Source organism: Limtongia smithiae (assembly GCF_038497785.1).
Source record: "Limtongia smithiae strain NRRL Y-17922 unplaced genomic scaffold V1518scaffold_7, whole genome shotgun sequence".
Lineage (NCBI taxonomy): Eukaryota > Fungi > Ascomycota > Lipomycetes > Lipomycetales > Lipomycetaceae > Limtongia > Limtongia smithiae.
Window position 1 is genome coordinate 591614 of NW_027117628.1, and position 26780 is coordinate 618393.

At 53.0% G+C, this 26780-nt stretch overlaps 12 protein-coding genes across 12 annotated transcripts; 6 read left to right on the forward strand and 6 right to left on the reverse strand.

Moving 5' to 3' along the window:
• Window positions 1-37: 37 nt before the first annotated feature.
• Window positions 38-2508, forward strand: V1518DRAFT_418171 (uncharacterized protein). The gene is made up of 5 exons (XM_066904475.1): window positions 38-273; window positions 336-737; window positions 787-862; window positions 919-1218; window positions 1289-2508. Exons 1-5 carry the CDS (start codon window positions 127-129, stop codon window positions 2173-2175), a joined length of 1812 nt encoding a protein of 603 aa, XP_066759162.1. The 5' UTR covers window positions 38-126; the 3' UTR covers window positions 2176-2508.
• Window positions 2177-5991, reverse strand: V1518DRAFT_418181 (uncharacterized protein). Its single transcript, XM_066904476.1, has 4 exons — window positions 5577-5991; window positions 5356-5523; window positions 4880-5298; window positions 2177-4828 (listed from the first exon to the last, which is right to left on the reverse strand). The coding sequence occupies exons 1-4, from the start codon at window positions 5884-5886 to the stop codon at window positions 2567-2569; spliced, it is 3159 nt and encodes a 1052-aa protein (XP_066759163.1). The 5' UTR covers window positions 5887-5991; the 3' UTR covers window positions 2177-2566.
• Window positions 5992-6060: 69 nt separating this feature from the next.
• On the forward strand, window positions 6061-8103 carry V1518DRAFT_433798 (P-loop containing nucleoside triphosphate hydrolase protein). Its single transcript, XM_066906235.1, has 2 exons — window positions 6061-6117; window positions 6177-8103. The coding sequence occupies exons 1-2, from the start codon at window positions 6105-6107 to the stop codon at window positions 7775-7777; spliced, it is 1614 nt and encodes a 537-aa protein (XP_066759164.1). The 5' UTR covers window positions 6061-6104; the 3' UTR covers window positions 7778-8103.
• Window positions 8104-8120: 17 nt separating this feature from the next.
• V1518DRAFT_394746 (tRNA synthetases class II-domain-containing protein) lies at window positions 8121-10589 on the forward strand. Its single transcript, XM_066901801.1, has 2 exons — window positions 8121-8431; window positions 8497-10589. Exons 1-2 carry the CDS (start codon window positions 8281-8283, stop codon window positions 10476-10478), a joined length of 2133 nt encoding a protein of 710 aa, XP_066759165.1. The 5' UTR covers window positions 8121-8280; the 3' UTR covers window positions 10479-10589.
• On the reverse strand, window positions 10492-12500 carry V1518DRAFT_384695 (pyruvate kinase). Its single transcript, XM_066901683.1, has 3 exons — window positions 12338-12500; window positions 12236-12280; window positions 10492-12177 (listed from the first exon to the last, which is right to left on the reverse strand). Exons 1-3 carry the CDS (start codon window positions 12444-12446, stop codon window positions 10790-10792), a joined length of 1542 nt encoding a protein of 513 aa, XP_066759166.1. The 5' UTR covers window positions 12447-12500; the 3' UTR covers window positions 10492-10789.
• Window positions 12501-12942: 442 nt separating this feature from the next.
• Window positions 12943-15094, forward strand: V1518DRAFT_418186 (uncharacterized protein). Its single transcript, XM_066904477.1, has 2 exons — window positions 12943-14543; window positions 14597-15094. The coding sequence occupies exons 1-2, from the start codon at window positions 13097-13099 to the stop codon at window positions 14902-14904; spliced, it is 1755 nt and encodes a 584-aa protein (XP_066759167.1). The 5' UTR covers window positions 12943-13096; the 3' UTR covers window positions 14905-15094.
• Window positions 15095-15135: 41 nt separating this feature from the next.
• V1518DRAFT_418188 (S-adenosyl-L-methionine-dependent methyltransferase) lies at window positions 15136-17296 on the forward strand. The gene is made up of 2 exons (XM_066904478.1): window positions 15136-15960; window positions 16012-17296. Exons 1-2 carry the CDS (start codon window positions 15273-15275, stop codon window positions 17229-17231), a joined length of 1908 nt encoding a protein of 635 aa, XP_066759168.1. The 5' UTR covers window positions 15136-15272; the 3' UTR covers window positions 17232-17296.
• On the reverse strand, window positions 17228-18778 carry V1518DRAFT_456326 (transcription factor S-II, central domain-containing protein). The gene is made up of 2 exons (XM_066906560.1): window positions 18237-18778; window positions 17228-18175 (listed from the first exon to the last, which is right to left on the reverse strand). Exons 1-2 carry the CDS (start codon window positions 18375-18377, stop codon window positions 17327-17329), a joined length of 990 nt encoding a protein of 329 aa, XP_066759169.1. The 5' UTR covers window positions 18378-18778; the 3' UTR covers window positions 17228-17326.
• V1518DRAFT_418190 (F-actin capping protein) lies at window positions 18779-20188 on the reverse strand. Its single transcript, XM_066904479.1, has 6 exons — window positions 20065-20188; window positions 19678-20000; window positions 19547-19626; window positions 19310-19482; window positions 19105-19249; window positions 18779-19043 (listed from the first exon to the last, which is right to left on the reverse strand). The coding sequence occupies exons 1-6, from the start codon at window positions 20182-20184 to the stop codon at window positions 18964-18966; spliced, it is 921 nt and encodes a 306-aa protein (XP_066759170.1). The 5' UTR covers window positions 20185-20188; the 3' UTR covers window positions 18779-18963.
• On the reverse strand, window positions 20181-21895 carry V1518DRAFT_303288 (uncharacterized protein). Its single transcript, XM_066901098.1, has 2 exons — window positions 21479-21895; window positions 20181-21416 (listed from the first exon to the last, which is right to left on the reverse strand). The coding sequence occupies exons 1-2, from the start codon at window positions 21716-21718 to the stop codon at window positions 20337-20339; spliced, it is 1320 nt and encodes a 439-aa protein (XP_066759171.1). The 5' UTR covers window positions 21719-21895; the 3' UTR covers window positions 20181-20336.
• A 583-nt stretch (window positions 21896-22478) lies between these two features.
• Window positions 22479-23490, forward strand: V1518DRAFT_418198 (L30e-like protein). Its single transcript, XM_066904480.1, has 3 exons — window positions 22479-22790; window positions 22837-23193; window positions 23294-23490. Exons 1-2 carry the CDS (start codon window positions 22505-22507, stop codon window positions 23166-23168), a joined length of 618 nt encoding a protein of 205 aa, XP_066759172.1. The 5' UTR covers window positions 22479-22504; the 3' UTR covers window positions 23169-23193; window positions 23294-23490.
• Window positions 23491-26657, reverse strand: V1518DRAFT_427924 (SNF2 family N-terminal domain-containing protein; the record flags this gene model as incomplete). Its single annotated transcript, XM_066906066.1, has 2 exons — window positions 23491-25031; window positions 25085-26657. The coding sequence occupies 2 exons, from the start codon at window positions 26655-26657 to the stop codon at window positions 23491-23493; spliced, it is 3114 nt and encodes a 1037-aa protein (XP_066759173.1).
• Window positions 26658-26780: the final 123 nt, after the last annotated feature.

Genomic DNA, 26780 nt, shown 5'->3' on the forward strand with positions numbered 1-26780 from the left:
TCCGTAGTTCTCGATCGCGCTTAATCAACAAACCGCAATTTCCCGCCCGTTTCAACCGCCCCTGTGATCGTGATCCGCCGCTCGCGCACACCCACTCGGGACTTCTATTGTTTGCGCGTTTATGCCATGGCGCAAGTGTACCAGCAGGCAGTGTCCGCAACTGTTCCCCGCAAGCGAACCGTCACGCGCAAACAGATCAAGGCACTGCCAGAATCACATCCGCCAGATCACCAGGGTCTCGATGCCGATAGCTCCTTCCTGGACTTTGCCGATGTATGCTACTTACTATACCCAGTTTTTAACTTAAGCAATAATGATATTGACTGTTCCTTCCGCCTGGTCCGATGGATCAGCCAAACAGTACGGCCAAGCCAAATAGTGTTTGTTCCGATCCATCTACGGCGCCGTCAGCTACAGATATCCCGGCAACCCGCGGTTCCAACAACGGAGACGTGCTATCAACTCCGACGTCACCGCCGCAAGCAGAAAAAGTTACATCATACAAGCCGTTCGAAAAGCCGCAAAGACGCCCCATGAAGGATACAGAGATTCCAGGTCTCGCCACAGCAGTTTCCTTCAAACGTACGCGCTCGCATTCACAAACGGACGGTACCGAATCGGACTGTGAAGCTGCACTTCCAAAAGCAAGGAAGAAGCAAGCAAAGCATAGCACTGAACCACGAAAGTCGGCGACTCTAGTATCAGTCGTAGAAGGAGCAACCAAGTCCCGGCTTACGGTATGCTGTCCTAGTGAGTCCCTCTTGATAGCTTCTCTAACAAGTCTAGCTACCTCCAAGCAAACCCCGCGCTGGCTTGTTCAGTCACTCCAAGTTATCATCTTCGTCCAGCAACAGACCTGGAGGTGATAGGTTTATTTTATATGCCCTCCGACTTCCTCGTCCTAACTGTTCTCTCTAGTCCCTGATCTGCAGTTTGCAAAAATCGACAACGCCATAGCGCGAGGGATCGCTAAATCAGCAGGGCCGAAGAGCATTGCTGACGCTGAATTGCCAATGGGGACTGTCGATGCGCTTCAGGCTGATGACGTTGCTGCTCCGTGCCGTCTATTTCACGGCCAGAAGTACGGGAGTTGTCATGCATCGCCAGATACCTTGCCAGTCCCCGTAGTGGCGCCTACTCCTCTAGAACGAGACGTTGTTAGTCACGTCAGTATGTCTCTGCCTGCAAGCATTTCTGAACATTCAAATCCTGATGCCGGTAATTACAAGTATCACTGAATTGCACAGATCTCTATTCTTCATATTGCTAACCTATATCACAACGACAGATGCGTCTGTACTAACCGACGTGTCTGACAAGGAAGTCAACAAGTCGAGAGTGCTCTTGCCGCCGTTTTCTCCGAAGGAGTCCGTCAAGGCTATTCTGCAAGCTGTCCAGCAGTGTGTTGGCGAAAATTTTGTTCTCCCGTCGTCGCAAGCCACGGAGTCCGTACGGAGCTCTCAAGTCTCTCAGCTTGAAAAGACTCAGAATGTTAACCACGTTCTTCCCACGTATGAGAGCAGAGACCACGAGTACGACCTACACGACGTTACAGGATTGGCCGTTCCTGCCACTGATATTCCAGAGGCATTCCCATCCGGCGAATCAGGTCCTTGCCCAGTGAATCCGTCTGTTCAAGCGGAGCATGAGGAATCTTATAGTGACTTATTCTGTGAAGAGTTATACAGGTCGATTTACTCGAGCCCAATTGTGTGTTCAGATCAGCACTACTACATGGCCAATAATCTATCTTACTCCGAACAATTGCCATACTACCCGATTTTAGGCAATCCTTCAAGCTTCAGTATTGACACCGCGGTTGATTATGCGAATGACGTGCCGCTCTATGATGCTCCTGAGCGAATTTCCACTCCCATGGAATTAGATGCCTTTACTGGCTCCGGCTACTTATACCCAAGCAACGCGATATTGAGTTATGGAGCATCTGATGCGTCTTTAACCCAGAATGACAGCCTCGTTCGCGGTAACTCGCTATATGGTGTCGACGAAAGTGCTCATGATACCACTATGAGTCAGGCATTCTATTCCGACTATGATGAGGCTCTACTGCTCGGCTACTATGATAATCAGCTACGTCATCAGCAGCAACAGCAATATGTTGATGGAACTACTGATTTCGAGCCGCCACGGCTGAGATGCCATAGGCTTTGCTAATCTTTCGAACTTGTGTCCTGTATATTTATTCTTGCTGTATATGGTCTCCTTTCTGTCAGGAACAAGACAACTTATAAGGAGTTTTAAGTTTTTTACAGTATGTTTTAACGATTTAAATGTAAGCCGCGAAACGAGCAGAGTAATCAACATGTGTATGGCAGTCTCGCAAGAGAGCCGGTTGATCTGCCAGATTATGAATCGGCTTGTGTAGCTATAGGAGTGTTATATACCCAAAACACGGTAGAGCGTAGTTCTGAGGTTGTCATCGCTGGCATTTATCAGAAACTTCCCTGTGGTACAAGGAATCTAAATGCCAATAGCAACTTGAACTCCACTACTTATTTGCAGCCTGTAACCCACTATATAATGCGCGGTCGATCATTCAATTGTGCTAATTCGATTGATCCGTTAATCGCGCGGTCTTGAACCTGCTAACCTTTGCAACTTCACCATTCTCATCAAGAGGAACAAAGTCGCGCTCCTCAGGCTTAACAGAGTACCCACCATGTCTGTCGATAATCTTTTGTCGCATGCGATGGTACGCCACGGCGATTTCCTGCTGGTGAATCTGCGAGTCTAGCGCTAGGTCGATATCCTCGGCGTCATCACCAATCATGTACCGATCGCCATCGTCGTTCTCCTCGTCCTCGTCCTCGTCACTCAAGTTCACTTCGTCGCCAACCAAGCCCTCGCTCGCGACAAATGTCTGAGATATCCGCTCCGTTAACGAGTTGTCAGACTTACGCACTCCGCTCCTAAACAACGATGGTTTTCGATTTCCGGTCGATGTGTGCGCCGGTCGAGGCATAAACGGGCGTTCAACAACTGTAGCCGCAAGTAATGGTTGCTTGTTCTTCCTGTCAGTTTCTTCCTCGTTACTGAGAAGTTCCTCCTCGAAAGAGTCATCTACTAACTCCTTGAGATTTGAGTTCACAACGGTGTGTTCCCTTATCAGTCTCTGAATATCGATCGACTCTCGTTCTGCAAGACTCTGTGTTTGCACTGACTCGCGTGAGGATCCTGGTATTGGGATCTTCACCGCCGCGCATTTGCTCTTCCGTGGGGCTCGTGGAACCTTGCTGAGTGCGGTCTCGTCTTGCATCGTGGCGGTCTCCACCACAGGTTGCAGCTGTACATTTGCCTTCGCTGCCGTCACGGAGCTTGGAGAACCTGCTGGTTCGCCGAGTTCGCCCTTGAATCGCGAAAGTCCTTTCTGTCGCTGAGACGACCGTTGATCTGCCGCCTCAATTACACAATTGGCGACGCCGCCATTCGATATCGGCGTGCGCTCGATAATCTCGCTCCGAAACGGGGCCGGTGTATTAAGCCTTCCCGTGTGCTCCATTGCGTTGTCAAATAGTGCCGTTGATGCCACATTTCGCTCTATTAATTCGCCCCTGAGTGGTGCGGCACTTCCAGTGCGCTCTATGATTTTGCCGACTGAAGGCGTTGCGTTCGGCGTACGCTCTATGATCCCGCTTCGGAAGTGGTTAGGCGTAACATGGCTTACAGTGCGCTCCATAACGTCGCCGACTGGCGGTCCTGATGCCAGATCGCGTTCTATAATTTCGCTTCTGGAAGGGGTGGATGGATATACGCTTTGATCGCACTCTGTGATGTTTCCGGTTGACGGCTGTAATGTCGGCCTGCGTTCTATACTTTCGTTTCTGAAAACGTTGAAGCTTTCACTGCGTTCCGCAACGTTACCGACTGATATTGATGTCGGCGTCCGCTCTATGATTTCGCTTCGGAATATGCTGGGATTATTTCCTGTACGTTCCATAACATTTCCGCGTAACAGCGTCGATGGCGGCTGTCGCTCCATAATATCGCCCTGTACCGGTACAGACATAGTGCTGCCTCCGTTCTCCTCAATATTACCAATAAATGGCGCTTGTGGTTTGCTAACGCGATTTTCACCATTAACTCTAGGTGCATTGGAATTGCTATTGTTCTGCTTAGCAGATGCTTTGAATAGTGATGGTTTCCGCTTGGCACCGTTTGGATATGAAGGTGGTGGAGCAACGGCTTCTTTCTTCAGTTGTGCAACTTTGATTTTTGCTTCCTCGGTCAACGCAGATGACACAGCTGAGCTCGGTAAATGAGTTTCGAACTTCTGTATCGCCACAGCTTGCGAAAACCGTACTTGTTTCGAGGAACTTGCTGGTGTAAACTCTGGTGGTAATATGACTGTGGAACTCGTCTCGGTAGCAATCGGGATTTGCAGCGTTGTGTTCGGCAACGAAACTGGCACAATATTCTCGACAGGCTTTTTGTTGTAGATCACCTGATCGCTGATCTGGGATTCCTGGTTATAAGCAATCGGTGTGTTCGTCCCACGTGGCAAATACGGGAAAAATGTGCCTCTCGTCCTGCCAAACTCGTCCTCCATTTCCTCGTCGTCATCGTCGCCAAAATCGTCAAACTCGTCGTCCTCCAACGAGTCATCATCGTCACGCGCAAGTTTCCAAGAAATCTCGCCCTCTGTGATGTCTATATCAAACATGCTGTCGTCTTCTTCGTAATCGGCAAAATCGTCAGATTCGTAGCTGGGATCATCATCGGCTGCAATCTCTCTGGCGATATCTTCAAGCTCTTTGAGATCCGCTGCAGCTAGCTTTCGCGACGATGAGTCCATTAGCTTCTTCATCTCCTGAGATTGATGAGTCTTTGCACGTTGCAGTATCGACCCAGTGTGTGGTACTTCTGGTTGTTGAAGCGTGGCAGGTGGTGTTGGCAGTTGCTGGGTGCGAGTCAATGTGGTGATCGGAGCAGTGGCAGACGAAGTCGCTTTGACCGATGCAGTCACTTGTGGAATCGTCGTGGGGATTACCGGGGTAATTATCTTCGGCACTGCTGCTGTGGCTGTAGACACAGCTGCGCGAGCGGTCGTAGTCATCCCTGTTTGTGACAGGGCGGTTACCGATTTTGAGCCTGGCGCATGGAGAGTCCGCACTTTGCTAGTAGCATCATTAGACGATTCTACTATCTCACTAATCTTAGTTGTAGTGCTTGCAGCATTAGAATCATTGGTATGATCAGAGGACTGCGCAATCAGTTCGCTCAAATGTGCCTCTGCAAATTCGTGTAAGCTCGATGTAGACTGCGGCATTGCTTTCGATTCTGCATCGAATATTAGTATCAATAGGTGTAGTTTCCCATTTAGCAATGAGTGTATACCGATGACATTGCCGTCTTCGTCAAGCTCTTCGCGAATCTCCATGACTGGAAGACCGGAGATATCGTCAATGACAAGATCGTTCGCCTGTTGAATCGACTTTGCAGCTTCAATCTTGTACTCTATCTCGGACATCTTTGCCTCAACTTTCGCTCGCGCCTCACGTAGGTCTGGAAACGGCTGTCAGTTACCGTCATGGAAGGTCTGCAGCAAGGCACCGCACACTCTAATCGCCTGCCCACCATCTTCGCCGCGTTGTACGCCGATTTCTGCACCACATATTCACCCCCCGCGTTCACAAAAATTTCATTCGTATTCGCCACTTGTGCATGCACAATGGCACGTGGTGTAATACGGACGTCGACATCCCGCACGAGGGCGCGAGGGTAGGTTTCTATGCACTGCTGCAGAACGAAGTGCTCTCGTATATCGGCTGAGATCGCGGCAGCGCGAGCTCGCAAGCTCTCAATGGCCTGTACCTGTAGAGACAGGTATGGGGTCAGATATGAGCTCGCGCGGTCGAAGTCGTCCATTCCAAGTAAGGAGAAGAGGTCATGTGCTGCTAAACTGTGTCATCGGCAACCACGAGCTCGGTGCCCTCGAGCAACAAACTTTAGAAAACTCCCAGTAAGAGCCCTAACCCACAACTCTTCGCGCTCGCGCTCTGAAAAAAAATTGTATGCTCTGGGGCGTCTTGTTTGCTTTCCTACACGCAGATTAAGGTCGTCCTTCCGCACACAGACAAGTCAGAATGAGGATCCGAAGTGAGTAGCTGATATTGCAGACTGTTCGCGAGTGATGATTATTAACGGCATGGCAACAGAACCCACCAGCAAGCGCACCTCGACCAAAATGCGTGAAGGGATCAAGAAGAAAGCTGCCGCGCATCGCAAAAAGGAAAAGAAAATCGCCAAAAAGGATATTACGTGGAAGAGCAGAACAAAGAATAACGGACGGCTGAATATTGCGGAGATTCCAAACAGTTTTCCTTATAAGAACAAGATTATTGAAGAGCTGGTGAAGGAAAACGAGGCTGCTAAGGAGGAGAGGCTCAAGGCCAGAGCACAAGCTCGCGAAAGAGCAAAAGTGGCGGTAGCTACTTCAACGATATCTGAAGGCATCGAGATGGCTGTTGATGACGATAAAGCTCTCGACGACAACGACAGCACCGACGAGATGGAGACAGGTGACGAGATGAACGCTTTGTTGTCGTATGCCCGACGAGCTGCGTCAAAATACGATGACAACAGCGAAGAAAATGGCGACGAAGACGATGAGGACATGGATGACGATGAAGAAGAGGACAATGACTCCGAAGGCGAAGAGTGGGAGGGTATTTCGTCGTCTGGTGCCATATCGGAGTCGTCCCGAAAATCGTTTGATAAGATTTTCAAGTCAGTCATCGATGCTTCTGATGTGATTCTTTACGTTCTCGATGCCCGTGATCCTGAGGGTACTCGCTCCAAAGAGGTCGAGCAATCGATTATCAAGTCACTCGACAAGAGACTAATATTCATCCTCAACAAAATCGATCTTGTTCCAGCTCATGTGCAGCGCACCTGGGAGTCATATCTTAAACACTTCTTCCCGACTATCAGTGTTCGCGCTTCTCTGGCTGCCAATAATGCGCAGCAACTGAACCACAAGAGCATGACTCCGCAAAGTACGGCGACCACCTTGTTGCATGCGCTCAAGTCGTATGCGAACAAGTCAAATTTAAAGAGATCAATTGTCGTTGGCGTGATTGGTTACCCCAACGTCGGCAAGTCTTCCATCATCAACGCTCTTGCTTCCAAGGTTGGGGGTCGTACGGCAGCATGCCCTGTCGGTGCAGAAGCTGGCGTCACCACGACTATGCGCGAAGTGAAGATCGACAACAAGCTGAAGCTTCTTGATTCTCCGGGAATCGTGTTCCCATCCGAAAGCGAGAACAGCGAGATCTCGAATGAGGCTCGTCTCTTGCTTCTCGGTGCGCTGCCACCAAAACAGATAGAGGACGCCGTGCCTGCGGTGAGTGCGCTGCTTCACCGTCTTGAGATGGTTCCCGAGTTGTGGGAAAGCCTGAAGAATTACTACGACGTCCCTGCTCTTCTACCCCGAGTGGACGCGAACACCGGTAAGCTAGACAAGAGCATGGACTTCTTGGTGCACGTTGCCAGAAAGCGCGGACGTATCGGCCGAGGTGGAATACCGAACATTCAGGCAGCAGCTATGACGGTGGTTAACGACTGGCGCGACGGAAGAATACAGAGGTGGGTTATGCCCCCTGCTGAAGTGCCAGTCAAGGAGTCTTCGGGGGTTGAAGTACTCAAGTCCAAGGGAGGTAAGGCGGTTGAGCATAAAGATATAGTGCAGACATGGGCAAAGGAGTTTAGTCTGGATGGTCTATGGGCACCCAGCGAGGAGGAGCCTATGGAGGAGTAGCGACTTCCTCAATGCTGTGTTTAATGTAGAAAAATTCTGGGTACCACTTGGTGTTTGACGTTTTAGTATCAGATTTAGTATGTCTGAGCGCCGTTTCTTCAATTTGACATAGTTCCGATACTGGATGCAGCGGTTGTAGTGCTCATGAGTGGTGATAATGAACATGCTGTAGTTCTTGTCTGTTGAGCACACTTCACTTCTTCCAGCTGCAGTGTGGCTCCGGCAATGATCACCCTATTTCCAAGCCGCTGTAGCGTGCCACCAAACCGTCGTTGTAGTCGTTGTAAACAGTCTTGGGCAATTGTCGTACGGCTGTACGCTTACTCGCACTCCTAGAATAGACCTGACGAAGAGTACAGGCGTGTCGAGATTCGGAGCAGTTCTGCGGGTTAGGTCTCTTGCAAATTCCGAGTCTTTCGACTGACTGGCTTTGTTCGACACACGCCCGACTAAGATCCCCGGGGTTGGCAGCACAGTCTCGGTTGTGGTATGTCGAAACAGACATGCATTGGCCGAAAAATATGATTTTGCGACAAAGCTTGCAGATATTGTGGCGTACGCCTTTGCATGAGGTTCTACTCTGGAGATCTCGATGGGCGGAGGGCCGGAGACGATGTTATTCAACTGCGCTCTCGGAGCGATTACGCGAGCGCTGTATGTGGTATATATTACTATTTAAAATAGTTGAACGGAGTCACTGACCTAAGCTCATACTGTAGTCGCATTCAAGAAGGCAACGCACTCAATTGCCCAGCTATACCTGGACCCCGAGATTTCCACAGAGCTTAGGTTGGCAAGCCTCCCGGTGGAGCAAAAGGTAGTCGTGCTGCACGGCTGGATAGACTCCGCCCCCCGCAAATTGTCGAAACGACTTACATTTGCTACACTTCGCGGTGCTCAGTTTGATTTTGTTACGTCGAATGGCAGTAGCGCCGTTGGACTCAATGGCGACAGTAGTGAAGACTTGGCCGGCAAGAACACAATCCAGCTTGTGCAAATGCATCCGGAAAATATAAAAGAGGACGATTACCACTCATTAAGGAGAATGAAACAGGAGACTCCGGTTTGTGTTGAGGGGACGGTGGGGATTCACAAAGGAACGGACGGTCGATACGAGATTACCATTGTCAAGATCACAGCGTTGAACGACACGATGAACTTCGCATCACAGGTGCGCGAGACGAAGCAGTGGGACCCGAAGGACAGATATCTTCAACTACGAACGCCAGCACTGCAGCGTGCACTTGCGCTGAGGAGCCGAGTCGCAAGTCTTGTGCGTACTGAGTTCAGCGAGCTTGGATTCACGGAGATTGAGACGCCATTGCTGTTTCGTTCGACTCCAGAAGGCGCACGCGAGTTTCTTGTGCCATCACGCACAAATGCGGGGAAGATGTATGCGTTGCCGCAGAGTCCACAGCAGTACAAGCAGTTGCTCATGGCAGGCGGGGTGCATCGATACTATCAGATTGCAAAGTGTTTTCGCGATGAAGACTTGCGCGCGGATAGACAGCCTGAGTTTACACAGGTGGATTTGGAGATGGCGTTTTCGTCTGCGGCCGATGTGCAAGCGGTAGTCGAACGGGTTTTGACACGGGTATGGAGAGATGTCCGGGGAGTGCATCTAGAGATGCCGTTCAAGAGGCTTCGGTACGCAGACGCGATGAGCTTGTATGGAATCGACAAGCCAGATCTACGAGGAGGACTTGAACTGATCGACTTGAGCGCCTTTGCGACGTCAACGAGACATTCAAATTATCCAGTGTTCGAAATTTTGAAGTATCGGCCCTCGGGTCCGAGCGACGCGCCTACTCTTGCTGGCGCCCCTGACGGATATCCAACGTTGCGCAGTCCACTGATGTACAAAATCGACTTAGCCAAAGAACCCGCCGAGGCATGGCTGAAGGCAGCTGCAAGCGAGTTCAAACTAAAATTTCATTCAGGCACGTCGGATGTTGGTGCCGTTGCTGCAGTAATCATGCAAGCTTACAACATCCAAGATGGTGATATTCTGTTTGCATGCACGCGCCAGCAAGTGCCGTTTGAGAATCCGACGCCATTGGGCCGTCAGCGGCTTCACCTCTTACACGGCAAGGTGAAGTCGGACGAAATCGCGCCGCTATGGGTAGTGGACTTTCCGCTTTTCACGCCGGTTGAGCGTCAGGAGGTGGTGGACGGTCACATCGAGTTTGACTACGACTCGCTGATGTCCACGCATCATCCGTTTACAATGCCTGTACTGTCAGACGAGAGTCTCGGTGCAGTGTTGGATGTCGCCAGTTCTGCGCCAGACACGCATACACAACTCGATGCCTGCACGGTGCTAGGACAACACTACGACATAGTCATAAACGGTGTTGAGCTAGGTGGCGGCAGCGCGCGAATTCATGATTCGATGCTGCAACGTCTTATCCTGGCGGAAATCATGAAAGTCAGAGGCGTCTTGCGCGATCCGGAGGCAGAGCAGCCGGAAAATCCATTCACCCACCTGCTCACAGCGCTGTCAATGGGATGTCCGCCGCATGCTGGGCTGGCGGTAGGTTTTGACAGATTGTGCGCGATGCTGTATGGATCCGAGTCCATTAGAGATGTAGTTGCGTTTCCGAAGACGCAGAGCGGCGCTGATCCGCTGGTTGGAAGCCCAAGCGAAGTGAGGGCAGACGTGCTTCTCTCTTACCACATGCAGCTGGCAGACAAGAAGTAAACAAATATCAATGTAAATAGTTCGCATACTGGATTTCTAGTCTTGGCACAGAAAAAACCATTATGGTTCGGTAAATAGTATAGTCCTCAACATTTATTCATGCATTTTCACGACTTCAGACAGATGTACCAGCAACTGTTCTGAGGGTTCTATGATATGCTTAAAAACATCTATCGCATCACAAATAAACACAACACAAGAAGCATTAATTCGGTCGTTTTGTTTTGAATTGGCACTTAATCAGTAGGTGCCCGTTATAACATCGAGCAAACACGCGCACACATCAAATATCAATAGCCAAGGAAACACGCCTAGACACACTCGAGTACACGAAGTGTATTGGTGTGGCCGAAACCGCCTGTCCAGCCTTGGATGGCAATGACGACGTCAGAACGTCCAAGAATGCCAAGATCAACTGCCTGGTCCATTCCCCACTTCAGACGCTCCTCGACGTCCTCGGACCACTTCTCAATGCCAATCTTTTTGGCACCCTCGTAGACGAACGGGTAAACACCACGGTACAAATGAGAATACCGGGCAGCGTTGGGGTTGCGAGTAACCATGAGAATTGGGCAGGTTGGACGGTACTTAGAGCAGAGACGCGCGGTGGTTCCGGAGGTGGAAAGCACAATAATAGCCTTCGCCTGCTGCTCAAAAGAGGCAGAAACGGCAGCGGCGGCGATGGTCTCGACGGTATCGGTAGGACGGTGGGTGAGATATCGCAGCTCGTTGAAGAGAGGGGGGTAGCATATGGCCATCTCTGCAAGCAAGCATGTCTCGTGCATCATGGCGACGGCCTCAGCAGGGTAAGAGCCTTTGGCAGTTTCGCCAGACAGCATAACACAGTCAGCACCGTCAAGGACAGCGTTGCCGACATCGGAAACCTCAGCACGGGTAGGGCGGGGGTTGTAAGTCATGCTCTCGAGCATCTGAGTCGCGCAAATAACAGGCTTGCCCGCAAGATTGCATTTGGCGATCATCATCTTCTGAGCAATGAAAACTTCACTGGCAGGAATCTCGATACCAAGATCGCCACGGGCAACCATGACACCGTCGGTTTCCTTAAGGATATCGTCAAAGTTGTTGAGACCCTGCTGGTTCTCGATCTTTGCGATGATCTGAATGTCTTTGCCCTCCTCGCCGAGAACTTCGCGAATGGCGCGGATGTCGGAGCCCTGACGGATGAAAGAAGCGAACACCATGTGGACCTTGTTTCGGACACCGAAGAGAAGATCTGCCTTGTCCTTTTCGGACAAGGGAGGAAGGTCGACGTCGGTGGATGGAAGGTTGACGCCCTTGTGGGAGGAGATCTTGCCATTGTTCAAAGTGACCACCTTAAGGTTCTTGTCGTCGATAATCTCTAGCACCTTGAAGGAGAGGACACCGTCATCGACAAAGATAATGCGGCCGGGCTGGATAACCTTCGTGATGTTGGCATAGTCAAGGTACATGACCTTGTTATCGCACTTGTTCTTATACACCTCGTCGGTAGTAATAATGAGCTCATCGCCAACAGCCACGGGGATATCAGCGTCGCCAATGGTGGAACCGGTGCGAATCTCGGGGCCCTTGGTATCAAGCGCGATTCCAAGAGGTCTACCCGCCTGGAGGCGTTCGGCCTCACGTGCATTGTCAATGACGCTCTGGTGGTACTCATACGAGCCGTGGGAGAAGTTCATGCGGACGATGTTCAGGCCAGCTATGGAAGCCACATGGTTAGCAGCCACAAACAAAAAAGGACAGAGGAATATACATACCCTTGCGAAGCAAGTTCATCTTCTCGGCGGAATTGGTCTTGGGGCCTAAGTATTGGTGTCAGCAGGTGTAAGCCAGGAACAAGGTATTCGGGCATTATGTACCGATGGTGCCGATGATGCATGTACGGCGGAAGTTGCGGTGAGGCTTGTTGTTAGGATCGAGGCGGCAGAGCCACTCAAGAGTAGAAGTCGCCTGCTCGTTGAAAATCATTGCTGCAAATACGGACTGGTGGTGGAGGAGTGGTGGATAGAGAGGAGAAGGCGGCGACGATAGCAGATGAGGGGCAGGCCCAAGGGCGAATATTTTATAGGCGGGGCCGTGAGGGGCAGCACCGCCTGCTCAGCTGCAGCGCAGCACTGCAGTTATGCTGCAAATGCCCCGCGGTGCCGCAGCTTTGCCGCATTAACATCGGCGTGCGGCGCGCAGAAATTTTTCGGCGGCGGGGCGTGCAGCGATTTGTCGGATGCGACACGTTTCCCGCCTACGGATCACATCTGATTCACACCGCTGCGGCGCCGAACGGAACGGTGCGAGCAGCCGGGATACCCGGATTGAGCATCCGGACTGAGCCCCTGACGTGATCAGCTCACAAAAATGACCAAGGCTAGGCTCGGACAAGCTATGGGTAAATAGAGAATGCGGCTCAGAGCGCGCTGCCCCGCGTTAAACGCCCGTGGTCCCATGATCCTCACTTGCCAGCTTTTTTCTTCTTCTTCTTCTTTTCCTTTTTGTCTTCTTCCTCTCTGCTCCCCCTTCCCCCACAGCATGCGCATCTGCTGTTCCTCGCTCTTTTCCTTGCAGCCAGCAGTTTTCGTTATTCCGTCCCGCTATTGGCCAACGTGTCTCAGCCCCTGATTCTAATGGCACCGCATTCGACCGCCCCCCCTGTCTCCATCACCACCGCCGCCTCTAGCACCAACGCGACGCGTTCTGTTCTGCTTGGCGTCGACTTCACGCGCAGCACTTCATCTCTGAGCTCTGCTCTGCGCGGCTTGGACCTCTCGTCTACCTCCGCCACCGCTGACTACGATGACTCTGAGTGCTGTGGCGGCGGCGGTCCAGCGGGCTGCTGCTGTATGTCTTCAGGGGTAGTCTCGCAGTCATCCACTCCACAGCCGCCGTGTTTGGAGTTGAGCGGTGCTGAAGTTCTCGCGGCGAATCCGGCGTTTAATTCGTTGAAATTGCCCCTTTCTCGCATTGCGAGGTCCGCTCGTCTGCTCGGGTCTCCAGACCTGCCTGCTGCAACCGTACGCTTGTCTGAGCCTGAGTCATCCGAATCCAGCGTATGCGACCCCCGAAAACAATCACGCGATATTTCCGTTCCGCCGGCCTACATGCAGCCTCACTTTCCTTACATGATCCCAAATCTACCTGTACTTGATGCTCGTCTTCTCACGTCCGCTAGCGCTGTCAAGCGCACTTATCATTTCGACATCGATGTGACAGACTATCCCGAAGAAATTGAAGGTGTCGACTTCCGCGTTGGCGGTGCTGTTGGCGTGTCGCCTCCCAATGACTCTGCCATCGTGGATGAAATATTGACTCGTCTCGATATTTGCGAACTGGAGCGCGACAAACTGCAGACTCTCACTACGACTTGTGGCCGGTGGCCTACAATCTGGGGTGACGATGAGCCTCGCAAACTGCAAACCACTGTGCGCGAACTTTTCACATGGACTATTGATCTTCACAATGGTGTTTTCACAAAGAGTCTTCTGCGCGTTCTCGCCGAATACGCTACAGACTCGACCGAGCGGTCGATTTTACTTTGGCTTTGCAGCCACCAGGGCCAGTCGACATTCTGCAACCTAAGATCGGACAAGTACCCGCCAACCCTCCTACAACTCTTGCTTGCATTTCCCTCGGTTGAACCGCCGGTTGGTCATCTGTTGTCTGTTCTGCCGACACTTATGCCTCGCTTCTACAGTCTCTCGTCGGACCCCGTGAGTAGCACTGAGGCGACTTCCGACCACCCAGATCACCTCATCCGCAAAATTGAATTTGCTGTCACGATTCACAAAGCAAGTGAGTCCTGGCACGACCCTCCACGACAGCGCACAGGTGTCTGCACTGCTTTCATGGAACAGCTAGCACAACGATGCATGGCGGGCGAGAGTGTGACAATTCCTTTGTTTCGTGGCTTGCAAGCGAACCCGCTAGCGAAAGAATTCCGTGCTGATGGACCAATGTTACTTATTGGTGCCGGAGTCGGCGTTGCGCCGTTCAGAGGCTTTGTACAGCGGCGTTTGAAAAACGCAAACTGTAAAAACAAGGTGTGGGTGTTACAGGGCTGCCGCGATTCCTTAAGTATGTTGTTCTGTACTGCTTTTGGAGCTGATAGTGTTACTAATTTGTCGCAGTGGATGAACTATACGCCGGCGAATGGGGTATAGACGACTCTGACGTACGCAAAGTGGTTCAGTCACGTCGTGGCACCAAACAGTACGTTCAAGACGAAGTTATCGTGCAGGGAAGTCTTGTTTGGGATGTCATATCTCACCCGGAAGGTTGTATATTTGTATGCGGTTCATCCAAGGGAATGGGCGAAGGCGTAGAGGCATCACTGATTGCTGTTGCAATGGAAAAAGGTGCCATGTCTGACGATCAGGCAAAGGAGTTCTGGAAGGAAAAGGCAAGAACCTGGCAGTACGTTACGGAAACGTGGTAACTGCTAGAAGTACTGAATTGTGTTATTTTCTAAAAGCTGTCTTTCGTTGCACTTTTGCACATCTGGTAATATCTTAATGGCACGCATAACTGGTACTATAGGTTTTTTTTAGCATGCGAGCAAGTTCATATATCGCTGCAGAATATTGTTCATAAAATATAGAGTCACATGGCAACTGTTGCCGTAACAATTTGGATTGTTGTAGTGGCGCTGATAAACTGTTGTAAGTGGGGTTTCGCAAGTTTGGCGACTGTGAGGCTCGCAGGTGAGTGCATCGCGGAAGTCGACTTCATCCGCGGTTAGAATCACGGCCCCCTCATTTCCCTGCCGGAACCCGCACTCTTGCGGCCGATACGCTCTCGTGTGACATGCCTCTACGGATATCTCGGTCGTGCACAGCGGTCGAGTTTGCTCTGACGAAGGCACGGTCAGTCCGGCGGTGCCAGCACGAGCAGCGTCGACGGCTGTCGTCGCAGTCCACCAAGCAACAATACGCAATTGCGCACCGGCCGACCACGAGTGTTTGGTCGTCGTCGCTGGTCAGGAATGTGCGTAGTGAGCGCCAGTTTCGAAAGAGTACGTGCGCGCGAAGCGATGTGCCGCCGCCTCCGCGGCCGTTTTCAGAAGAGCCGAGGCTGGCGGCGTCTACCGTGGCATCAGCTGGCGATAAGACAAAGAAGTTGACGACGACTACTGTCGCCCCGGCTCCTGAGAAAGCAAAGCTTGTGCGGCCGCAGGTCCCGTCGAAAGCATCACAGTCGTCGTTGCGGGCGACGTCCAAACAGGACACCCGTGGTGCATCGCTGAGCATACCGACCCACGAACGGCTCAAAGAGGATGCAGTACAGCTTGAGAAGCCGAAAAAGAAGGAAGCGATTGTACATGACTACAGCGTACGGCCGTATAGTTATCTGTATTTTGCCGAGGAGGACAACTATGCCGTTTTTAAGAAATATCCGACGGTGACAAGCAAAAGGCTCGCGAAGCTGTCGACAAACATGAAGGCGGACGAGCGGCCGCGGAAGTTGAGCATGCTCACGCGTGATTTTATTGATGGTACGTGGTTTGCCTGTAGAAAGGGTGGTTTGTTGCTAATGCATCATGCAGACTCGCTATACAACCCCAAGTACGGTTACTTCTCTCGACAAGCTCTGATCTACTCGCCGGAGAAGCCATTCGAGTATGGCGCAATTGCGAATGCAGATGACTTTGTCAACCGGTGGTCGATGACGTACAAACAGTATGACAACGTTCTAAGTGTGCGGTCCTCCACCGACGCGACTGTGAACAAGGACACCTCTGCGCCGCTACCGCAGCTATGGCATACGCCCACCGAGTTGTTCCAGCCGTTCTACGGACAGGCCATTGCAAAGTATTTACTACTGAACTACTTGCTGACGCTGTATCCGTACAACGATCTTGTGATATACGAAGTCGGTGGCGGCAACGGCACGCTAATGCTCAACATCCTTGACTACATCCGCGAGTCACATCCAGACGTGTACGAGCGCACGCGGTACAATATTATTGAGATTTCTGGCGCACTGGCGGAGAAACAGCTGCGGCACAAGTTGGAGCGCCAAGGATTCTCGGACCGCGTGAGAATTATCAACAAGTCGATCTTTGACTGGACAACCGAAGTTCCGAAGCCATGTTTCTTCATCGCCCTAGAGGTGTTTGATAACTTTGCTCACGACACGATTCGGTACGACCACGAAACGAATAAGCCATACCAGGGGTACGTGGTCGTTGATGATGACGGGAACTTCCAGGAGCATTTCTCGCCGGAGCTGGATCCGCTCGCGGCGCGGTTTATGAAATTACGCGAGGAAGTCATGCCGCATCTTGACCTCACGCGGGAACGGGGACATCCGCTTGCAAAGTCCAAGTTCCGGCGGAAGCTGCGTACATGGCTAGATCCCCTTGCGCACGATTTGACCACACCGGAGTTCATTCCGACGAGGTACCTGCAATTCCTCGATATCTTGAAGAGGTACTTCCCGGAGCACCGGCTACTGGCATCGGATTTCACGACGCTACCGAACGCGATTCCGGGCTACAACTCGCCGGTCGTGCAGGTGATGCTGGAAAAGCGCATGATTCCGGTCGAGACGTACATGGTGCTGCAGGGCTATTTTGACATCTTGTTTCCGACGGATTTCGAGCTTGCGGCGGCGATGTACGAAAAAGTTGTCGGTAAGATCGCGACGATTGCGACGCACAGCTCGTTTTTGGAGCAGTGGGCTGATATAGAGGCTACGACCACCAAGGATGGCGAGAATCCAATGGTGTCTTTTTACCAGAACGCAGCGTTCATGTGTACTTAATGTTTAAGTGCATAAATAGCACCATAATAAGTAGTTACATTATAGAGTGAGTTACAGCTATCTGCATCTTCCCGAATAAGCAAAAAGTGCGCCTTTTAAGAAAACTTCCACCTGTTGCCGCAGTTCTCGCAGGTGCAAAATGTGGTGAGAGGTTCGTCTGCACTTCGGGTCTGCATCTGGTAATACGAAACCTTCTTCTGCTTGCACTTTCCACAGGTGAAGCGGTCCGTGACGGCACGCTCCTCCTTAGCGCCACGGGCGTTGAACAGGTTCTGGTCCTGGAGCTGCTTGATTTCGTTTTTGAGCTCCTCGGAGGCCATTTCCTGTGGACTCATGCGATAGAGGCGCTCTGCGCTGATTTCGCCAGCGACGACACGGGATCGCAGATTTGGGTTTTTTGCGTCCTTCAGGTTCAGGTATAGCGAGCGCATCTTTGTGCGGTAGCTGGGAGAAGTTCCTTTTTCGTTACGGAACACAACAAGCTCGATCTCTTTGGAGCACTGGAGGATTGTCTCTGAGTGCGCGTCGGAGTCGCTTGCGAGCGCATTGTAGGTGACGGTGACACAGGAATTGCGCACTTTGTCGCCATAAAAGTCTGTGCGTACGTTGTCGGTCTTGACATCGCGGGGCGCGCCGTTGGCGGGGCGCACGACTTTTGGTCGCGCAATCACGGGAGAAGGTGCGGAGGCAGGTGCGGGGGCGGAGAGGGTCGAGCCAGATGCTGAAGTTGCATCGGGGGAGGCGGAGGAGGACGGCGCAGTTGGTTTGGCGGATGATGAGGCGCCTGCGTCGGTGGATGTGGAGGAGTGTGCGAGCGCGTGAGCGTGCTGCTTCTGGGCTGTAACTTCGTCTTTCCATTTCTTGATCATCAGCTTGACCATGTCTGCAACTTTCTTGTCCGGGTGCGACCGCAGTTTGTTCACCGCGATGCCCAGTTTGGTTTCCTAGTGACACGTAAGAGTCAGTAAATGCTTGTACATGCATGCTAGCATGTAGAGAACGTACCCGTAGTAGTTTCTCAGACGGCCGAACGCCCTTCCTGAGCTGCTCCAGGATGTCGAGAGTCGCGCTCGCCGAGTTGGACTTGTCGAGGCTAGTCATCAACGTCTTGATCTCCTTGACATCGATTCCTTTTCTGTCTGTCATGTTGTGTGTGTATGTGTGTGTGAGGAGGGGATTAATAGCTAGCTGTTATGTGCTCTTGCCTCCGTGTCTTCGTCGTTGTCTTCGTCGTCGTACGTGTGTCGCAAGACCAGCGCATAATCTCCCAGCCTCTCAAGGCAGACCAAAGCACTGGAAGCTGCTGCTTCGTGATGCACCCTTTGCAAAACAAGGAAACACGCACAAGAAGAGTGCTAAAGAGCCTTCTTGGTCTGAGATGTCCGCGCACGAGTTCCTGTGTATGCGCGTGTGTGATGGTGCTCAGCTGCAGTGCACTTCACGACACTTAATTGAGAATGACGTCTTCCGGATCAGAGGCTGTACCAGGCGACTAGGCGACTTGTTCCAAACGCAGGGCGAGAGGTGCGAAGATTGAAAGCTGAACGAAAGTTGGGAAGTGGTAAGGTTTTTCGTCGCATTGCTATCGCGAACGTCGCCCCGCGATCGATGTATTGTCGATGGGCTTCCCCGCATCGATAGTGGTCTTATAATACCGCTATTGGGTGAAGATAACTAGCTCTACATGGACTGCTCCTTTGCTCAGTCTACGGCGCGCAGCGCAACGCTGCGTCTATGACTGCCCTTGGAGATTCTGGACCACCTCCGACTGCAGTTTCCGCTCTTCCCGGGCAGAAGACAGCGTGCTGAGGCCTAGGATTATTAGCAATGCACTCGTAACACACTTTAATGCTTTGAAAGCAAAGAGACGTACTTCGCAGATCGCTGACAATATCCTTGGTCTTGCCGAAGTAGACCTCCTGGAGCTGGTTGCGCATTTTTGACTCTGTGTCTTCGATCATCTTGCCGATGTTTGCGATGTGGCTGGACTCGTCCTCCACCGCGGCATCTTGCTCGACCTGGGAGTGGTTTAGTTAGGAGGGGATGTAGACACGGGACGGCAACTGAGAGTAGCGTACCTGTCGGGTGAGACTTCCGCCTAGATCAAAAGCGCCGTCAGCGCTCTTGGCAGTGACCATGTTGAGCATGATTGTACTGGTAAGTTTGTAAGTGGCGCTGCGGCCGTGCTGCTGGATCTCGAAGACGTGAATCGAGTCCCAGCCGCCGGAGCTGGAGGATGATCCGGAGGAGGCTGCGGGCGAGCGTGAGATGGAGGCAGCAAGAGATGGGCGGGAGGACAAAAGATAAGTACATACACTTCTTCAGCAGGACAACACCGGCGAGGCCGTTGTCCAGTTCCCATAGGTACACGCTCGAGAGACCGCCTTCATAGTACCTGATAACGCATGAGCTTGTTTGGGTAGGCAATCATCAGACACACACATACAGATCGCGGTATATATCAAACGCATCATTGGCAACGATTTCGAGCTTGCGGATACTCTCGCTGGGGACAGTACCATCGGCGAGCGGCGGATCGTATTTGTTGCTCCACGGGCTGCGGAAGCTGTCGCCATCGCGGTTGTAATCACACGCGAGGTAGTCCTTGCCGGACACGGCACACTTGCGGACCAGCAGTGGCTGGTCGACAGACGCAAGCAAGTCCTCGGTGAGATCTGGCACGAGCGCGCAGATGCTAGTCAGGTTGGCGGAGACGTCTTTGGGGTTGAGCCGGCGTAGGAGGTCGAGCGAGGCGTCGAAAGGGTCGGCCTACAGCCAGTTAGAACGACGGCGTACATGCAACAAATCGATCGCGTTGACAGTCGGTACATACCATGCTGGTCGTCGTGGCGTGTGTGGATGTCGTGAGGGAGTCGTGCTGGCGTATGGCGAGGGTTCTTGTCTCCGCAGCGAACTCCACGTAGATGCGAGCCGCGCGGAGGGCTACTCGCATCACTACTCGTGCGCCAGCAACTACATACTACTTCCACCTCTTCAAACTACTCTTTGGTCTCCTAAAATACAAGTGAAGTCATGAATCGTGTGATGCACCAAAACATATTTGTACAAAGAGCAAAATATAAATCCAGAATGAATGCATTATCATTAGGCCCACCGTCCGCTGCGCAGCTGCAGGAGATTTTGAACGCATTCGAATTCAGACTCTACCGTAGCCGGTGCCGACGGGTCTAACGCCACTGCGTCTACCGCGATGGTGGGCTTGCCAAAAACAACTTCGGCCCTGCCATCTAACGACATCGTCAGTCGCACCTGCGACATTGCGGCGGATGCTGATGATCTCGCGGCAGGTGCAAACGGAGACGATGCAATTAGAGGTGAAAGGGCGGTGTTAGAAAGTGCGGTACGCAGCTCGGAGAACGGCGGCAGGACGACGTTAGGGCACGGTGACGAGGAGGCGGGGGTAGAGAACGTGGCGGACACGGCGGACGAAGATGACGAGGCAGGCGGAGATAGCGGTGGTAATGAGATATCGTACCGTGATGACGGTAAGGCAACCTCGGACGTCGAACGCAGTGGCAGTGCAGATGCTGATGATGGAGGTTGCAGTGGTAGCGGTGGCAGCGTCTTAGTTGCGGCGTACGACGACGCGAAGGATGGCAGCGGCGTCCCTGAGGAAATCGAGTTGGTGAACGAGAGCGAGGTTGGCGTGAGCACGCCTTTCGAAGAGGTCGAACTCATCGACTCTGTCCGCGAGAGTATGGGCGGCGGCGGAATTGCGAGCGGTGCAAACTGCTCTGGCGCAGGGGTATGATATTGTAACAGCGATGCGGGTGGCGAGGACGGCGCCAATGCTGGCGACGGCGTCGCGGCCGCGCCGGTCGGCGGCCGAAGAAGCGGGACCTCAGGGAGAAATAGGTACATCTGAGCCGCAGGCGGTGTCACGCTGGATGCGGCCTGGCGCGCAGTACGGTGCGGTGTAGGCGACGGCGGCAGGGCAGCGGCAGGCGCGTCGTCCTCGTCGTCAGACGCGACGGCGCACTTGCCAGCTGCCGCTGTCGCGCCAACGCTTGCGGCGGCGACGTCGGGGTTCGCATCTTCTTTGTGGTTTTCGTCACCAGTGTCAACGTCCATGTCGTCTGTGTGCTGCTCAGCAGACGCCTTGCGTGCAGTCTTCTCTGCGACGGCGGCGCGACGCGACGACTGCCGCCTGTTTTGAAACCAAATCTGCAGCCACCGTGTGAGTACTGAGTGGCGGCGTTGTGCCAAGCAAAAGAAAATAAACGCACCTGGACAGCCTTCTCGGACATACCAACGCGCTCTGCAATTTCCTTGCGCAGCTGGCGATGGGGTTTTGGACAGCGGTTGAACTCAGAGTACAGGATTCTGAGCTCGTTGGGGGAGGTACGCCGACGCTTTCGTCGGGCGAGGGGCGGGTTGTCGATGTCAGGCTGGTGCAGGAGATATGTCGCAGGTGAGTGCGAGATGAACGCGTAGGTGGAGCGCGTCACGTCCTGGGGAGAGAGCATAGTGGGGTAGTGAGGTGTGGGGAGTGGAATATGGCGCGGTATGGCAGACGACGTGCGAACGCGACAAGACGAACAGGATGCGACGCGTTCAGCAGGAAAGAGGAGAGAGACAGGGACGCTGACGGTGGTGACGGCGACGAAGATGCGGACAGAGCGAGGAGGATAACGAGACGGAAACAAAGAAAGCAGCGACGGAACAGGTAGTGCGCCAGCCCAAAGCAGCCAGGAATGTGCCTCCAGTTCTGGGACCCGACGCGCGGTCGCGTTGTGCTCAGCCGCGCGGGCAATTGATACGGGCGACCCGCCCCAGAACAGCAGCTAGGGATGGCAGGTCTGTTCAGGGGCTTAGTTATTTTAGAATTGCGTGTAACATGCTGTGACTTTCGGTGATCCCGCGAGTTCGGCGGGCCCCGCCGTGCTCACGCGAAGCTCTTCGCCTCTCGCACGAGACACAGACGAAGGCCAGTCCTGGCGCGGAGCAGTGAGCGTGCAAGTCGCGGGTGCGACGCGTCGTTGGGGCGGACTGGAATGCCCCGCGAAATTCCCCGTCGGGAAATTAAACAGACCAAGCGCGCGGCGTGTTATTTTCTTCTGGCCAACCGCGGCGCACTTCGCCTGCGCCATCGTCATCGCCTGCTCACATCCTGCTCACAGGAGGCCGCAGCTCACATCTCTACAAACCCCGTGTTCTGTCAGCGCGTGCGGCGCAGCGACAACTCGCCGCTGGGACAATCACCAACTGCACGAAAAATCTTCCAGCCCACAACCACCCCGCACAAACCAGCCATGGCCGCCGATGCTACATCCCCGCACAAGAAGGAGAAGAAGGAGAAGAAGTCGAAGAGTAGGCCTGCCGCTGAAGAGGAAGCCACTGTTATGGAGGTCGATGAGACCGCGCCGGCCGAGGACGTCGATGCGAGCAAAAAGGGCGACAAAAAGAAGCGTAAATCGTCGCTCAGCGCTGCGGACGAGGACGCACATTATGACGCGCGTCTTGCTGCCGTTTTACCCTTTGCAAGTCCCCTTGCGCCGAAGAAGCTCAACAAGAAAGTTCTCAAGACTGTCAAGAAGGGTATGCCTCCATTATCGCGTTTCACTGAATTGTCTAACTCCTACAGCCGCTAAGTCAAAACACGTCAAGCGCGGCGTCAAGGAGGTCGTCAAGTCCCTGCGCAAGGGCGACAAGGGCCTCGTTGTCATTGCAGGCGACATCTCCCCCGCCGACGTCATCTCACATATCCCCGTGTTGTGCGAGGACAACAGCGTGCCGTACATTTTCGTCCCCAGTAAGGAGGACCTCGGTGCCGCAGGCGCTACGAAGCGGCCTACCTCCTGCATCATGGTTGTTCCTGGCGGGTTTCGCAAGGACAAGGCGAAGTCCAGTGACACCCTCGAGTACCGTGAGGGCTTTGACGACGTCGTCACTGAGATCAAATCTATTAGCACCTAGATCCTCACTCCTGTCAGGTGTTCTCTTGTATCATAGTCAATCAGTATCGTTCAGGTTTGCGTCCCCTCGCACCACTCATGATCGTAGAGCTGAAATCTCACTCGATCATGATTTTTCCTTCCTGATTGTAACTCAATCATGATTCCCTTCCTACTATGCAAATAATCACCCCGCTTCTTTCAAGTTCATCTAACTCGATCATGCTTCTCTACTCCCATATTTATTCATGCAGTTAATTAATCGTCGTCATTCAAGCTCACATCTAGCTCAAACTATGCTTCTTCGCCATTGTACTAGAATGCAGTTCAAACTTCAAGCTAACTCAATCATGCTTTGAAAACATCATTCTCTCCACCTCCTTTGCGTTGCTCTCTTCCGCATTCGCGTCCTCGCTCACACTCTTGTCTAACGCAATCTTTGTGTTTGCAAGCTGTAAAATCGCCTCCTCGATCGTGCCCCGCGTCACAAGTCGCACAACTTCTACCTCCCGTGTCTGGCCCACACGGTGCGCGCGGTCCTCTGCCTGTCGATCGTCATGCGGGTTGAAGCTCATATCGAAAATCACAACTACGTTCGCGCAAGCCAGGTTGATTCCGAAACCACCCGCCTTTGTTGAAAGCAGGAAGCATGTTATGTCTTCTTCCTCGTAGAACTTGTCGATCAAGTCCTGTCGCAACTCCACAGACGTCGAGCCATCAAGTCGCAAAAAGGACAACCCCAGCGTCGACAGCACTGGCTCCAAAATGTCCAGTACCTGCGTGAACTGCGAAAATATGAGCACGCGATCTCCCTTGGCTCGGTGCTCAGTTACTATCTCCTTCAACTTCGCCACCTTACCAGAAACCATCCATTCGTCCGCTTGCAACCGGTACTTTTGTACGCTCTCAAACTTCATGCACAGATTATGCAGCTCAAAATCCGACATCACCTCCATGTCCTCAAAAATGTAGTCCACGTTCGCCTCGTTGTATCGCTCCTCCTTCATGATATCCTTTGCCATCTTACGCAGCATTTTTTCGTCGTAATGTCGTCGGAACAGAAGCGGATGCAGTGCTGCCTTGCGCAGTCGCATCAGTACGTTGCTTGACGCCCGGTCATTCTTCGTCAGCACCTTGCCCGCTTCTCGCGCCGCAATAACCTTTCGGCTCTCCTCCAGCTCTGTCTCGTAGATCTCCTTCTGCTCCAGTACCATGTCGCAGTACTCCACCCGATGGTGCTTCTTCGGTAGGTGCTTCAGCACCTGATCTTTCTTGCGCCGCAGTACAAACGGCGTCATCATCGTCTTCGCACGCGAGATGCGCTGCTGCGATAGTAATGCCATGTTGCTCACGTCACCCGAGTCCGACGTCGTCTTTGCCTTGTGCTTGAACACGCCAATCAGGTCCTCCTTCTTGTCCTTGAAAATATTCGGTAGAATAAACGCCAGCAGCGATACCAGCTCCTGCAGGTTGTTCTGTAACGGAGTTCCCGTAAGTAGAAGTCGAAACTCCGCCTTCAACCGCATTAGCTTCTGGTATCGCTCCGATGCGCTGTTCTTCAGCAGATGCCCCTCGTCATACACACACGTGTTGAACTTGAAGTTGCGCAAAAAAGAGCAATCCAGTGGGCTTCCGCAAGCGAGATTGTACGTCGTCACCAGCATGTCAAACTTGTTGTCCGGGTCCGACAAATACATGCGCACATCCTGTCGCTCCTTTTGCGTGCCGTAGTACGGCTCCACGTTCAAGCTTGGGCAAAATCGATTAAACTCGCGCAGCCAGTTCTCGAGAGTCGACGACGGTACAACCACCAAATGCGGACCGTTGATGCCTACCTCCTTCAAATGTGCAAGAAATGCAATGACTTGGCACGTTTTTCCCAATCCTATAACACAGGTTAGCGAAATGCTGACTCCTACAAAGCCAAGGCGCGCTTACCCATCTCGTCCGCCAGGATGCACGAAAGTCGTTTCTTGTACAGTAACGTCAGCCAGTTGATGCCGACCTGCTGATAGTCCTTGAGCACGACATCATTCGCCAACAACGCAGGACGATCCGGAAAGTAACCTCCACCAAGCGTCTTCTGGCGAGACTTTTTGGGGCTGCCGTCCACTTCGTCTTCCGACGACGAGTCATCAACCTGGCAAATCTCGAGCTCGCCATTTGAGCCGCGCACGTCGACGCCCCAGTCATTGATAGACTTCGAAACGGATCTGCCGACCTGGTCACAGCGGTGAATCAACGAGTCCACAGCCTCGTATCCAGTCAGTGTCTCCAGCGCTGTGTCAACAGCCTTCTCTCCAGCGGCCCGCTTCTGTCTCCTGGCCTTCTTCACACCGGCGGCAGCGGCTTCGGGCTTGACGGCGACGATATCAACGCGTCTGACCTCGTCGAGGTCCATGTAGGCCCTCTCCTTGATAATCTCGTTTGCAAGCTCCTCGGAGCAGCACGCAACATCAGCAATGACCTCAACGCTGTCGGTGTTGAAAATCTCCAGCAGTCTCGCTTCGATGGCACTCATGTCTTGCTCCTGGAAAACCTCAGCCTCGGAGTCTGTGCCACCTTCGGACTCTAGAATCTCGTCGTCACTAACGGCAGAATGCTTTGCCGCCTGTTTTGCCTTTGGCTTGCTGACGACTTTCACGATCTTGGCTGACGACGATGAGTCTATGCTGGACTCGCCGTCGGAAGACAGCTCAATCGCGTTTCTTGCCTGTGCGTTGCTAAACTTTTCCCGAATCGACATCACTGGCTTGATGAATGATCTGTTACTGGTCGAGATCATGATCGGCGAGGACGACAACGTCATTGTCGCTCCAGATCTGTTCTTCAGAGCAAGCTCGTCCTGCTCTGCAAGCCAGTCGGCGGCGACGTCAAACTTGTTGTCCTTAGACTCGAGCGTAGATTGGAGCACCGATTCTGCAAAAGAGGGAAAGATCTGTCGCAGGCGCGACATGTTGAATTCGAAGGAATCGCGAACGGGGCGCGCGGGCGCGGGACCGCGCTGGACCATCTTCTTGATCGCCTGTCCCTTGCGCACACCACCCACGGCAGACGAAGCGGCCTCAGACGCGTCGAAGGGAGTGGCAATAAATCGCTGAGCAATCTGGCGCATGCGACTCTCGGATGAAAAATCCGTGGGCTGCTGCGGGGAGTCGCTGGCGTTGCTAGCCGTGTGGTTGGACGAGGGCGACGACGGCGAGAGCTTGCCGTGCGCGATGTTGAGCAGCGATCCGGACGAGTTGGTGCGGTTGAAAAGCATCGGAAACGGATTCGCCTTTGGCGGCGCGACAGAAGAACGCGCAATGCTGTCGAGGCGTGCCGCGCGCTCGACACCTTTGCCGCCTGCAAACTTGGACGAGGCGCCGTCGGTTGTGCCGTAGAAGGAAGAGTAGGCGACAGGATGCCCCTCTGCAGACACGGCAGCTGGCTGAGCAGAACTGCCCGACGCAGCAACGACGCGGGGGACCTCAGTCTTGCGGCGCTTAGAGTGTTGATGCCAGTCGCTCATGGTTGGAGGAGGCGGTGAAAAGAAGAATTGAAAAGCGCCAGACGCGTTTTCACGCGTGTCTGCAGACGACGGTGGCCGTGTTGTGGGGAACTTCCCGCGGGAGCAGCCAACGTGAGAACGTTC

What these genes read in the sequence shown, in the direction of transcription:
- V1518DRAFT_418186 (XM_066904477.1), top strand. Translation starts at nt 13,097, where the DNA reads ATGGCACCGCATTCGACCGCCCCCCCTGTCTCCATCACCACCGCCGCC. An exon ending in GGGCTGCCGCGATTCCTTAA is followed by an intron (nt 14,544 to 14,596) that starts GTATGTTGTTCT and finishes AATTTGTCGCAG; the next exon opens with TGGATGAACTATACGCCGGC.
- V1518DRAFT_384695 (XM_066901683.1), bottom strand. Translation starts at nt 12,446, where the DNA reads ATGATTTTCAACGAGCAGGCGACTTCTACTCTTGAGTGGCTCTGCCGC. An exon ending in ATGCATCATCGGCACCATCG is followed by an intron (nt 12,281 to 12,337) that starts GTACATAATGCC and finishes ACCAATACTTAG; the next exon opens with GCCCCAAGACCAATTCCGCC. An exon ending in GATGAACTTGCTTCGCAAGG is followed by an intron (nt 12,178 to 12,235) that starts GTATGTATATTC and finishes TGGCTTCCATAG; the next exon opens with CTGGCCTGAACATCGTCCGC.
- V1518DRAFT_418190 (XM_066904479.1), bottom strand. Translation starts at nt 20,184, where the DNA reads ATGCGAGTAGCCCTCCGCGCGGCTCGCATCTACGTGGAGTTCGCTGCG. An exon ending in ACGCCACGACGACCAGCATG is followed by an intron (nt 20,001 to 20,064) that starts GTATGTACCGAC and finishes AACTGGCTGTAG; the next exon opens with GCCGACCCTTTCGACGCCTC. An exon ending in TATTGTCAGCGATCTGCGAA is followed by an intron (nt 19,044 to 19,104) that starts GTACGTCTCTTT and finishes TAATAATCCTAG; the next exon opens with GCCTCAGCACGCTGTCTTCT.
- V1518DRAFT_303288 (XM_066901098.1), bottom strand. Translation starts at nt 21,718, where the DNA reads ATGCTCTCTCCCCAGGACGTGACGCGCTCCACCTACGCGTTCATCTCG. An exon ending in TGTCCGAGAAGGCTGTCCAG is followed by an intron (nt 21,417 to 21,478) that starts GTGCGTTTATTT and finishes CGGTGGCTGCAG; the next exon opens with ATTTGGTTTCAAAACAGGCG.
- V1518DRAFT_418171 (XM_066904475.1), top strand. Translation starts at nt 127, where the DNA reads ATGGCGCAAGTGTACCAGCAGGCAGTGTCCGCAACTGTTCCCCGCAAG. An exon ending in GTCCAGCAACAGACCTGGAG is followed by an intron (nt 863 to 918) that starts GTGATAGGTTTA and finishes TGTTCTCTCTAG; the next exon opens with TCCCTGATCTGCAGTTTGCA. An exon ending in ACATTCAAATCCTGATGCCG is followed by an intron (nt 1,219 to 1,288) that starts GTAATTACAAGT and finishes TCACAACGACAG; the next exon opens with ATGCGTCTGTACTAACCGAC.
- V1518DRAFT_456326 (XM_066906560.1), bottom strand. Translation starts at nt 18,377, where the DNA reads ATGACAGACAGAAAAGGAATCGATGTCAAGGAGATCAAGACGTTGATG. An exon ending in CGTCTGAGAAACTACTACGG is followed by an intron (nt 18,176 to 18,236) that starts GTACGTTCTCTA and finishes ACGTGTCACTAG; the next exon opens with GAAACCAAACTGGGCATCGC.
- V1518DRAFT_418188 (XM_066904478.1), top strand. Translation starts at nt 15,273, where the DNA reads ATGCCTCTACGGATATCTCGGTCGTGCACAGCGGTCGAGTTTGCTCTG. An exon ending in CACGCGTGATTTTATTGATG is followed by an intron (nt 15,961 to 16,011) that starts GTACGTGGTTTG and finishes TGCATCATGCAG; the next exon opens with ACTCGCTATACAACCCCAAG.
- V1518DRAFT_418198 (XM_066904480.1), top strand. Translation starts at nt 22,505, where the DNA reads ATGGCCGCCGATGCTACATCCCCGCACAAGAAGGAGAAGAAGGAGAAG. An exon ending in TCTCAAGACTGTCAAGAAGG is followed by an intron (nt 22,791 to 22,836) that starts GTATGCCTCCAT and finishes TAACTCCTACAG; the next exon opens with CCGCTAAGTCAAAACACGTC.
- V1518DRAFT_418181 (XM_066904476.1), bottom strand. Translation starts at nt 5,886, where the DNA reads ATGGACGACTTCGACCGCGCGAGCTCATATCTGACCCCATACCTGTCT. An exon ending in CGAAGACGGCAATGTCATCG is followed by an intron (nt 5,299 to 5,355) that starts GTATACACTCAT and finishes TATTCGATGCAG; the next exon opens with AATCGAAAGCAATGCCGCAG. An exon ending in CCACGCTTCAACAACCAGAA is followed by an intron (nt 4,829 to 4,879) that starts GTACCACACACT and finishes CATCAATCTCAG; the next exon opens with GAGATGAAGAAGCTAATGGA.
- V1518DRAFT_394746 (XM_066901801.1), top strand. Translation starts at nt 8,281, where the DNA reads ATGCATTGGCCGAAAAATATGATTTTGCGACAAAGCTTGCAGATATTG. An exon ending in GGAGCGATTACGCGAGCGCT is followed by an intron (nt 8,432 to 8,496) that starts GTATGTGGTATA and finishes CTCATACTGTAG; the next exon opens with TCGCATTCAAGAAGGCAACG.